A 12,285-nucleotide genomic window follows, 5' to 3' on the forward strand; every position below is an offset into this window, starting at 1 on the left:
GAGAACCTGCATTATCAAACAGCTCAAGCAGAGGACGTACATTATCATACAGCTCAAGCAGAGGACATGCATTATCAAACAGCTCAAGCAGAGGACCTCCATTATCAAACAGCTATAGCCAAGGACTTGCACTATCAAACAGCTCAAGCAGGCCAAGCCGAGGACTTGCATTATCAAACAGCTCAAGCAGAGGACCTACATTATCATACAGCTCAAGCAGAGGACCTACATTATCATACAGCTCAAGCAGAGGATCTACATTATCATACAGCTCAAGCAGAGGACCTACATTATCGAACAGCTCAAACAGGCCAAACAGAGGACCTGCATTATCAAACAGCAGGCCAGGCATAGGACTGCATTATCAAACAGCTCAAGCAGAGAACCTGCATTATCAAAAAGCTCAAACAGCCCAAGCAGAGGACCTGCATTATCAAACAGCAGGCCAGCCAGAGGACCTGCATTATCAAACAGCAGGCCAGGCAGAGGACCTGCATTATCAAACAGCAGGCCAGGCAGAGGACCTGCATTATCAAACAGCTCAAGCAGAGGACTTGCATTATCAAACAGCTCAAGCAGAGGACTTGCATTATCAAACAGCTCAAGCAGAGGACCTACATTATCATACAGCTCAAGCAGAGGACCTACATTATCATACAGCTCAAGCAGAGGATCTACATTATCATACAGCTCAAGCAGAGGACCTACATTATCGAACAGCTCAAACAGGCCAAACAGAGGACCTGCATTATCAAACAGCAGGCCAGGCATAGGACTGCATTATCAAACAGCTCAAGCAGAGAACCTGCATTATCAAAAAGCTCAAACAGCCCAAGCAGAGGACCTGCATTATCAAACAGCAGGCCAGCCAGAGGACCTGCATTATCAAACAGCAGGCCAGGCAGAGGACCTGCATTATCAAACAGCAGGCCAGGCAGAGGACCTGCATTATCAAACAGCTCAAGCAGAGGACTTGCATTATCAAACAGCTCAAGCAGAGGACTTGCATTATCAAACAGCTCAAGCAGAGGACTTGCATTATCATACAGCTCAAGCAGAGGACTTGCATTATTAAACAGCTCAAGCAGAGGGTCTGCATTATCATACAGCTCAAGCAGAGGACTTGCATTATCAAACAGCTCAAGCAGAGGACCTACATTATCATACAGCTCAAGCAGAGGACCTACATTATCATACAGCTCAAGCAGAGGACCTGCATTATCAAACAGCTCAAGCAGAGGACTTGCATTATCAAACAGCTCAAGCAGAGGACTTGCATTATCAAACAGCTCAAGCAGAGGACTTGCATTATCAAACAGCTCAAGCAGAGGGTCTGCATTATCATACAGCTCAAGCAGAGGACCTGCATGATGAAATTCTGCATTATTGCACTCTCTCACATGCTGCGAATGTGTTTTTTTGTAATGTAGTGGAGTAACATGGGAAAATCTACCAATTAAAGCATAACTACTCTTTCTTTTATTGGTTTGGTTTCATTGGTTTCATTTTGGTGATAAAATTGGTGATTTATTGGCGATATTCTATTTATTAACACACCAAAGGTATACAATGAATGTCCATCCATAACATATAATGGGCTAAAGATAATTCTGCTGAACAGCCATTTTGTCGATGCAGTATCTCCATGATAATTAACATGTAATCACCTCTCAAACCACTCTCTGTTGCTGTTTGTGTCACCTTGGTCTCCTGTTTCAAAGTGAAAATGGACAAAAAAAAACATACTTTCAACTGCATATAAGTAGCCCGACGTCTGTCCACATCTTGGACAGGCGTGTTATTCTCGTATTTCCTGCGTACATTGAACTACACACTAGAATACATGGTCGTTGGTCCCTATTCAAGCAGCAGGACATTTCGATCTCAAACGTGACGTTGCTTCCACCTGCTGGTTATACGACGACAGCAACACAAAATGACCGCATAGGTCAGTAGTGAGATAATGCATAGGACTTTTTTTGTGACTGAATTACCATAATGTTGTGTTTCAACACATTACATATATAGTTTTAAAAAATTAGAAATTCTAATTGTTTCAATTGCTTACGATACCTATTGCAATCGGACCACAGAGGCGAGGATTTGAGATTAGTCATTGGTTGGAAACGGCAATAAAGCCTCGGTGTCAGCCAGCCTTTTGTCCCGGAAAACAACACATGTCTGGGCGCTGAAACAGTCTAATTGTTGGTGAACAGTCATAAAGTAATTCGAATAGAAAAAGCAGACAGCATGGCTGAGCCCGCGTTTTATGGAGCAGCTTTCTGGATTAAGACCTTTGAAGACAGGCCCCATCTGCGTCACAGCGCGGCCAAACAACACCATAGCAGGCCCTGTGAGTGTGGAGTAATGTGAAGTGTGTGTGTGTGTGTGTGTGTGTGTGTGTGTGACTGGAAACATAGGTGTTTTCGTGTGTTTGAATATATGTTTTTTGAACGACGTGGTTAACCATGGTTGTGTGTAATTACAACCATTAAAATGTTTACCCCTTTAAAAATAGCCCGTATGAAAAGCATATTATAGTGATATTCAGACGCGAGGACTTGCATGGTGTTGCTTCCTTTCCGCTCTCAATCGCTTTGCACCCCATAAACAGTTAAAGCTGTGATTGTGGTTTATTGCTGCATGGCAACCAATATCGTGTGCCAGTGCACATTGGCCTGTAGCAAATAGCATGGAGCTGGCTTGTCCAATGTCCAGCAATGCCTTGTATATGTACTGTATGTTGGGATTCAGAACTCATGCTCGTGCTATTAACAAGGCCTAAAGGGAAGGGAGAGAAGGGGCTGTTGAAATGGTGTGTGGTGGTACTAAGCCAACATGGACTACACGGGAAATGCCCGCTTTAAATCCACTAATCCTATATGGGCCTGTAGGATTTACATCTGTTCGCTTCTTTAGTACCTGTTTGGATATAATTATGCTCATAGGCCTAGCCTACCTATACTCTCAACCTTTTACTAAATAAATAACATGTTCTGTAAATATTGAGTAGGGATATGTTTAATGTTTTAATAAATAGGCCTATTCGTCTTGTGATAGTTTATCATACGCAACATTTATATCAGGCATAGACATGAAAAATATGGTTGCCTTTTTAAATGAAAATTATAACTGAATAAGATTAAGTGCTGTAGCAACTATAGTTGTTATGTTTTGGATAAAAGGAAATAAATACAGATATATTGTCAGATGTTGGACATTTATCAACAATTAGAATCTTAGTAACAATTCATTCTCTGATTTCCAAACAAAAAAGATGGATTACGACGCACAAAATAATTTGACATTTTATTTGATATTTCATACAAACGACTTTTAGAATCGAAATACTCTGACATTGAGGTATTTTGCGTGTGCACAGTGTTGTCCTAATTTCATAGACAAAACTGTTAAGGATTTAATTTAGCAATTTAAAAAAAAAATATCACACCATCTAAACATGTTTCTTTCGGCAAAAAAACAACTATAAATAAATAAATAGTCTGACAGGTAGTTGAAACACATTCAGGTAGTCAACGCATAAACATGATTAGGCCAATAACATAGACTAAACTCTGGGTGAAAAAAAACACAGAATCAATTCATGAAACATTTCATGCAACGAACATTAGACAATGTCTAACAGTAATCTGTGTGCATTAATGAAATGATTTACCAATTACATCCAAGTTATTGAGATAACATCAAAGTTCCAATCAAACAAATAAGCATTGTCAAACAGAGAACACTCTAGGAAGAAAACGAGCCGACAGATTTTACAACGACAACAACACAACAGCCCTACAGAACACAACATAGACTATAGATCAAGCAAAATGTGGATAGATTGGCAACTATTCTCTAGAAATATCTTCGTTTCCTGAAAGTCCACCAATTGTAACTATTCACAGTTTATTCTACGGGTCTACAGGGCCCGCACTGCTCGCCTTTTTAACACGTCTTTCGACGGTCCTTATTCCCTTTCTTCATCTTCATCCGGCGGTTCTGGAACCAGATTTTAATTTGTCTCTCAGTCAGATTAAGAACTCTCGCTACTTCGTATCTACGGTCGCGGGGGAGATACATGTTAAACAGAAACTCCTTCTCCAGTTCGAGAATCTGATGCTTAGAGTATGGACAGCGCTTTTTTCTGGTGGATTTTGCATGAAGCCAGTTGGAGGATGGGTCATCTGAAAGAGGGTTCGACAAAAGCGAGACAGAGCTCATGAGAAATAGTGTTTTCCACAAGAGTCAGACTGGTATTACAAACTGTGGATGACGAACAACAGCAGACAGTGTCTTGCTGAAATAGCCAACATGCAGTAGCTAATACAGTCCGCCGTTTATGTGCTCGTTTCGGCCTTCTGACCCTAAGGCCTAGTCTACTGCCCATAACAGTGAGAAATGAACTGGTATAGTTTAGTCATAATCCAAATAGCAAAATCATATTATCTTTCACAGTAGGTTACAAACTAGATCGAGGAGGGGAGAGAGTTTTGCTACTGTCGGTCAGTGGTACTGCTTTGGCGCAATATGATCCATTCGTTATCAAATAATGGATACAATAGTTTGACGTAAACTCAACCTTTACAGAAGGCCTATATTATATCATAAATAATGTATTAACGTCAGTCTCTGACCTTATATTTCTAGATTCCTGCTTAATTCAACATTAATTAATTCCAAAGATCTAGACACATATGAGATCATGATCACCATTACGCATGAATCCAAATGAAAGATGCCGTGCTTACTTGTGTTGATCTCCCTCTCCCTCTTTTCCTCTACGGTTGAGGTGCTGCTCTCTTCGTTGGGTTTGGAGAAAATGGCATCACACGCGATCGTATCCTTCTCTGCGCGGAACGGTCCGTTGTCAATGTCGGACACAAGAGGTGTGTGCGTTTCCAGCGTTGTGCAGTCCCCATTTCCTATCAGCGGCTCGGGTTTGATATCATAGTTAATATTTGACGATAATCCCGTTAAACATATCGACGTAGAAACCGGTTCCAACGCCCAGGAACGCATAAACATCCCATCGGTATCTCCTGTTGGACAATGGTGGTGTAAATATGGCTGGTGTGTTATAGATGCGCTGCTCGGAGGCTGATGAGCAGAAATGGGACTCCAAGACGCACTGAAAATAGAAGATTTCGTCTGCAAAGGGCAAGATTCCGGACCGCCATATTCAGTTAGCATCGGCTGGCTCGCCTGTTCCACCCCTGGTCCGCTTGAGTATGTGTGTGCCATAATATCCCCTTGGTCGCGGGGAAGATGAGAGTCTGCATAGTAACTAAGCGTGCCTAATGTCGACATGACAACAAATACACAAAGCCAAAGGCAACCAAACTTCCACGGTGATATATTTAGAAAAACAGGATCATGATACTATTCGCTGCACCAAGAACCACCACATTCGTTCAATAAATTGAACCTTGGCCGGGATTGGATTGGGTGCCGCAGACACGTGACCGTGGGACAGAACAATAAATAATAAATCAGTCAACTCAACTAGCTAAATGGTCACCATTTTCCTCCGTTATATTTTTAATAGCAAAGTCATATGCCTATATCATTTTATACAAGCAGTAAGGTTTATGATTTTTGTTTTGAAATGAGACTTTAACGTTGATATACGTTGCTATGTTTTATATAAGTCTAGAAAGTGAGAGAGTATAGCATGTTTTTCTAGCCTCCTTAAAAAAAGAAAGGAATGCAGCAAAGTAGTAAGGAGCTATATATCCACTGTGACGTGTAGTCGTTACTACGCGCAGAATAAGTCACATTCATTTCCTTATAAGAACTCTCACCGCCGATCTAAAATGTGGAATTCTATAGAATGAATTTATTCAATAAATTATCCAGTATCTATCAACATAATTCAGTCCATGATTGCCTATAAGCCTATAAGGGCAAAAACTCCGAGGTTATTCCAAATAATTTATAGCATTAGATTGGCGATATCGTTATATAGGCTACTTATTAAATAGGAAAATACATGCAGCAATATTATTAGGCCAAATACACACCCACATTTAAACATAGCAGACCTGTGAGTTAATAGACCTATATACTATAGGTACGCTGATGTGAGTGTGAGTTGACATTTGCCATATTCATCATATTTGCCATTATATGCCATCTGATGTATTCATAATAAAGTCACAGCCAAACCTATAGGTTACCATATCTGCTGTGGTGTACATCATTTCCATTGTTATTAGGCTATTACATGTGTTATTCAAACCTGATATTTCGATTATCATCCGAGTAATGCTCTCTTCCAATGGCTTGAGATTATTCGATTTTGGTGGACTTAAATAAGGACAACTAAAACAGTAAATATTTGAGTGATACTGTCTCCATTGCTCTGGGATATGAACATTTAAATGACATGTAAAACCTTATATATGTAGACCTATGTGACCCTACAGGAGAAACACACCAAGGGCCGGTTTCCCGGACACAGATTGAACCATAGTCCTGGACTAAAAATAATGTTCAGTAGAGAATCTCCAATGGCTAACTCCCATTGAAAGGGCTTTTCAGTCATACATTTTTAATTATTTTTTATTATAGTGTGTATTATCAATTCGAACGAATGAATTAGATCTTACTTACCAAATTACTGTCCCAAATCGATTCGAAAAAGTTAAGACCGAATCTAAAAATGCATACCTCACATATGCTATTATTTGATAGTAAGACTAAGACTCATTATTTATATTTAAGACTGAAAAACACAGGCATATACAGCCATTGACACAATATGTGTACACGAGGAACAAGCTATGTGTATTCTACCATCGAATTAGTGTTCAGAAATAAAAATACAATACTTCTACATAGTAGCGTCAACAAATCCAAGTGTCAATAGATTATGGAGAAAGATCCCGTTGTGTTAGTGTGTAAAACCATAACAGACCCTTACTATTTATGGACCAATGAGTGAACACTAGGACGGTCTGCGCGGCGCTTTTAGCTATCAAAGTGGGGAGAGAGAAAAAACGTTAGGTGCTATAGCAGTCTGTTTTTATCACGGGGGCTATTTAGTTGTTTTTCTTTAGGTTACAACCTGGCTGTCTGGGCTAAATATCGCCAATAAAATCCATGCTTTGTGTCCATTGTGTGGCGCAGCAGACGCATCCGGCACTTCGAATGTGTGCCACTGGGAACGCTGCAGCAGCGCACGAGGCTTTGGCCAGACTGCAATGATCATAACCGAGGCCTTGCAGTCCTTCCTCTCCCTCAAGCCAACTCGCTATCTCTCCCTCTGAGACATAAAGGCTAAAGGCCGCGTCTATTGCTCGTCTTTTGTTGTTGTTTTGAATAGATATGGCGATATATGTGAGGAACAAAATTTCCTTTGCGGTCTTGATTTTTTGTTCGTTTTTTTTCTGTTATATATATCAGACCCGGCGCCAGGATAAAGTGACTAAGGGGGCAGTTGAAATCGTTTTTTCTTTCTGTTATATATATCAGACCCGGCGCCAGGATAAAGTGACTAAGGGGGTTGAAATCGGGGAATGGGCTACATTTGGGGGGTTCTTGCATTGGAATTGTATTGAATTCTACATATATCACGCTGTACCACAATAAACATAACGTTTAAAACATGCAGACTACGAGATGTTTTTGTGCTTTGCAAGTCACAGGTTGGCGCGAAATCTGTAGCCTGTTTCCGCTGCACTGTATGCATGCTTATAATAGCCTAATGTCGACATGAGAGACAATACATTTCCGCAGACACATGACTTAAACAAATGCATCGGAATTGTTATAGAATATTCTACACACGACTAGGCTACTCAGTAAATGTAGCCTACTTCCTTCGGGGCACAGCTCTGTTGCCAGAGACGATTTGGAGTGTTCTGTGAAACGCAAGAGTTTTTACTGAGGCAATTAAGGCAGTTTCGTGTGGTGGGGGAAAATACAGCCTAACAACACGAAACTACCTGAACCCCTCAACAGCCCTCTCTCCTCCTAAATAAATATATATATAGTGTACAAGCATTTATTTTACGCATTCATTTCGTTCGCAAAACTGTAACAGATACAGTCGAAATCATAGGGATCCTATAATTCACTCTCATTCTATGCGTAATTGTAATTAGATGGTCAGAATTCTAGCATTTCTCAATGTTTACACGTGTTTTACGCATAACACAACATTTGCACACCTGAAAAGATACAGTCCAAATGGTGTGTCTTATTGCGTGCATATTTCACGACGCTCCACATGTCGACAGACGTAGTGTCCTTTCCTAGAGAGCATATGATGATGAACCAAACTACCGCCAGTAATGTCCTTGAGAAAACCATGTTGTTTTCCGGGTCATTTTGCCATCATCTAACCAGTACACCCTGCAGTAAACAAGAGCTATCCCGATGGAGTGTCTTTGACCATAAAACTTCACAATGGTCATTTCATTTGTATCTATTTAGCCAGGAGAGTTCACTCAGTAACACATGCCACTATTTTCCAGGGAGTCCTAGACAACAAGTGTAGTGCTTGCATCATGGCTATGGCTCAGGCAATGATTCCTATTGAAATGAAGGGCATCAGCGTCACACAAAAGAGGAAACTGATGTTCTTTTTTTCTTTACTGTAAAACCAACCCGCAACGGAACAAATGGAAGCTCGTGGAATTAAGAGGGGGTCCCACCACCAGGCTATTCCTCTCGTGGGTATGAACGATTACATTCTATACAGGAGAGATGATCTGTGGACTGAAACATTCCAATGCAAGGTAAAAACGTGCCATGTTTTTATTGACTTACTTAGTGAGGCCAACAGACAACATATCAATTCATTTCACAGTATAGTCTCTCTATAGACAAAGCAATGACAATATTATTAAAACGGTTTGGAGAGAACAATAAAAATATGAATAAAAATACGAGAAGGCAAACTGTAAACAATATTTACAAGTCTCAGATACGTTTCTTGTGTATAAATAAAACCCTTTACAAAATAGTTATTGTGTGATGCTTTTAGTATATATGGCTATAATACCAGCAAAATGTGCAGATATTAAATATCAAATCCATCGAGGCTCTTTAGCCATGACGTAATGTAGGCCTATATTGCTACAGGTTACAACATTTCCCCAAGAGCTATTCCAGCATGCACAGATGTCAATGCGTCACTCAAGGTGGCTATATACATGTATTATGTACCACGAATGCCGATATTGTGCAGCTCTGAAACACTTAATTCGTTCCATGTCTATATTAACTGTTGGTATATACATAAAGGGAGCAACCATATGTTATGACAGTATAAATACATAACCACGACAAAACAAAACAGAGACGTAATCAGGTAAAATGACAACAAAACGACATATCAATAAGTTAGCAATTGTAGCCCTAACCTACACGGTCATATTCACACGACAGGGTTTCTCAAAGGAAGGCGCTCTGGCCATTGATGGAGGAGGGCGCCAAATACGGCACGAATGTCTCACGAAAAACTGAAGTTGTTCGCTAGCTCCCGATAGCTCCTGTTTTCCCGACTCATTTTTTTCAGTTTCATTCTTCGGTTTTGGAACCAGATTTTGACTTGCCTGTCTGTCAGGTGGACGCTGCGGCTGATCTCCAGGCGACGCTCACGAGTCAAGTACATATTGAAGAGAAATTCTTTCTCTAGCTCAAGAGTCTGGTGCTTGGTGTAGGGACAACGCTTTTTCCGGCCACTCTTCGCTGTCAGCCAGTTAGCTTTGGTTTCAGATGTTCCATCTCCTGTAGAAAGATATTGAAAGAGAAATTATTGCGGGCAACATATTTTTTCTTCATGCTACTGCACTGATGTAACTTTATAGTAATTGTAATAATTGTAATTATTGTACACAGAAATAATGCAATTCCATAAGATGTTTGCATCTATAGACAAACACTGACCTAATACCTATCAAAATAAAAAATGATTTTTAAAATTATAAATTTAAAATTATCTTTAAATAGCCATCCTGAGCCCATGAGTTTATTTGGCAGTAATACGAAGTTAATGTAGACACACACACACAATGCCCGTTGTATGCACATATTTTGCATCTATCCAAACACCTAAGCTATTACATCCACGTTGTGCTCAAGATTCACTTAATTATATTTCAATGTATTAATGCGCCTTTATTAAGACATAAAAGTAACTCATAGTCATCAACGGGTTGTATTAGACAGATGTACTGGACAGGATTGGCCTTGCTGCTCCTCGTCATAAAATAACATAAAAACACTGGAGGAAATCCCAGCTCGTGGCCACTCTGTCAAACACCACAAAGACATACCTTTACCGCTGCGCATATAACCCACATATGGGAAGTTTTCATGTCCACAATATAATCGATACAGCAGTAGGATATGCCTCTAAAAACCAAGGTTAACGCCAAGGCACATCTACACTGACTCGGGGGCATTGACACTACACTCCCTCCATGTACACCCATCAAGATCCCATTGTCATAAACGTCATTTTTTGGATTTAGAGCAGTACTCACCTTTAAAGGGTTTGACTGGACTTTCCGCACAGCTCTCGGTGGGTTCGGGGGAGGACAAACCATCTACAGACGATGCCCGGGTGTCCTCATCCGGAGCACATGGCGGTGGGTCAGGCAGTGCTTCACTCTCCCTCCTGCCTGTATCCGCCACCGGGGTAGGAGATGGCGGTGAGGTGTCGAAACGGGCCGGACGTTGTAGAGTGAACTGAGTAGGCTGTGGGTTCCGCGGAACGTCTTGATAAACCTTTGAAGAGGTATATGTCTGAGACAGACGGAAGTAACCGGGAACAGGCACGGTGCTGTTTGTAACCGGGCATGATCCCGGTGTTAACCGGGAATAGGAAATGTCTTCCGTCGTTGTTGACCTTTTAAGACACTTCTCTGATTCATACAGGCAATACGCATTCTCCTCTTTGATGCTCGGAGAGAATGAACAATGAGCAATTTGCTGCTGGTTGTTCGGCTGATCTACTCGACAAGATCTCGAAGTCTCTAGCCATGTTTCCATCCCTTGAATATGTGAATATGGGCCAGATGAGGGTACCATAGTTTGAGAATTGCTCTCGTTGCGTTTACTGAGCCCAGAGAAAAAAGCGCGGTTGGGTAGTCCATAGGAGTACTCCGAGCCTGGTGACAAATACACGCCGTTACTTTGGTAGTATGAGGCACCGCTCTCGGTTCGTCCGTGGATTAAGGAGTCTACTAAAAACGAGTTTCCACTTTGGTTGTCAGAGCATGACATCGTTGGTGTATAATTTGACGGAGGATGAGGATAGCCCTTTCTGGCTGACATTTCTTGTGCAAAACATGCTGAATATAATTACAGATACTCACACTTCTCTGCGCTTTAGCTGACAGCCAATTAAAACACAAGAAGAGAGACTCCTCCCATTGAAAGCACGTAATGCCAATATGCCATATTCATTTTGTTTAAAGATTTAATATAATAAATGAAAAAGTAAAGGTAAGTGGTGTATTAAAAGCTTTCAGTTCAACCTAAAATGGTGGATAGATAGTAGAGGTGACATGACATGGGCTGCATTACCTTTTACGATAATCTATGTTGTAAACATTGACCTCAGGCACCCTTTCACAGACACGCACGCACGCGCGCACGAGAGGGGGGAAGATATAATCATACACAAATAACTATTTACATGTGAAGGGACAGTGCAAATAACTGCAGATGTCTGCAGACCTTGAAAACAGTTTAGTGGAAAGCTCGTTACACTTTCCTCTCCAGGAAGCGTCAAAACATTGCTCTATTCAAGTTCACAGAACATTGTGACAAAATATCTATTTGACTATTAGTTAATGTCCCTTAGTTACCAATTACAGATCATTTTACATGCGAAAACAATCATCAACAGCCTTGACAATATAAAGGCTAATGGGCCTACATGAAGCCAGAGTATAGTAGTAGAACAAAATGAGTTTTCTAATTTGCTGCTGGTTAAGTCAGAAACAAAATAGGCCGTGGCAAAGATTGTTTACCTATCTTGTTAACATAATGGGAAATATAATCTGAAACAAACACGTTACAAACACGTTATTTATCAAATACATGTGCATTTGTTATGAAATACCTTGTGCGTAATTGGTGCGTAATGCATTTTACAAGTGTACAACTCGGCACGTTTCGATTATTTTATACACCGCCAGAACCAATTTCGGTGGGATCCCATTTATTTCCTTAAGAATCAATTGAAAACATCCTCAGACTCATATCCCCAAATTGAATAGAAATCGATTAGGCCTATGTAAATCATAGCAATAAGCCTAGCTG

General features: G+C 40.6%; 2 protein-coding genes across 2 annotated transcripts; both read right to left on the reverse strand.

The window, feature by feature from the left end:
* Positions 1–3,290: 3,290 nt before the first annotated feature.
* Positions 3,291–6,866, reverse strand: hoxa9b (homeobox A9b). The gene is made up of 2 exons (XM_090221004.1): positions 4,755–6,866; positions 3,291–4,190 (listed from the first exon to the last, which is right to left on the reverse strand). Exons 1-2 carry the CDS (start codon positions 5,311–5,313, stop codon positions 3,952–3,954), a joined length of 798 nt encoding a protein of 265 aa, XP_090077130.1. The 5' UTR covers positions 5,314–6,866; the 3' UTR covers positions 3,291–3,951.
* A 1,869-nt stretch (positions 6,867–8,735) lies between these two features.
* hoxa10b (homeobox A10b) lies at positions 8,736–11,430 on the reverse strand. Its single transcript, XM_036936734.2, has 2 exons — positions 10,500–11,430; positions 8,736–9,741 (listed from the first exon to the last, which is right to left on the reverse strand). Exons 1-2 carry the CDS (start codon positions 11,290–11,292, stop codon positions 9,464–9,466), a joined length of 1,071 nt encoding a protein of 356 aa, XP_036792629.2. The 5' UTR covers positions 11,293–11,430; the 3' UTR covers positions 8,736–9,463.
* Between the last annotated feature and the right edge of the window lie 855 nt (positions 11,431–12,285).

The sequence above is a fragment of the Oncorhynchus mykiss genome, chromosome 3, assembly GCF_057628025.1.
Source record: "Oncorhynchus mykiss isolate SJ-2025 chromosome 3, ASM5762802v1, whole genome shotgun sequence".
NCBI classification, from domain to species: Eukaryota; Metazoa; Chordata; class Actinopteri; order Salmoniformes; family Salmonidae; genus Oncorhynchus; species Oncorhynchus mykiss.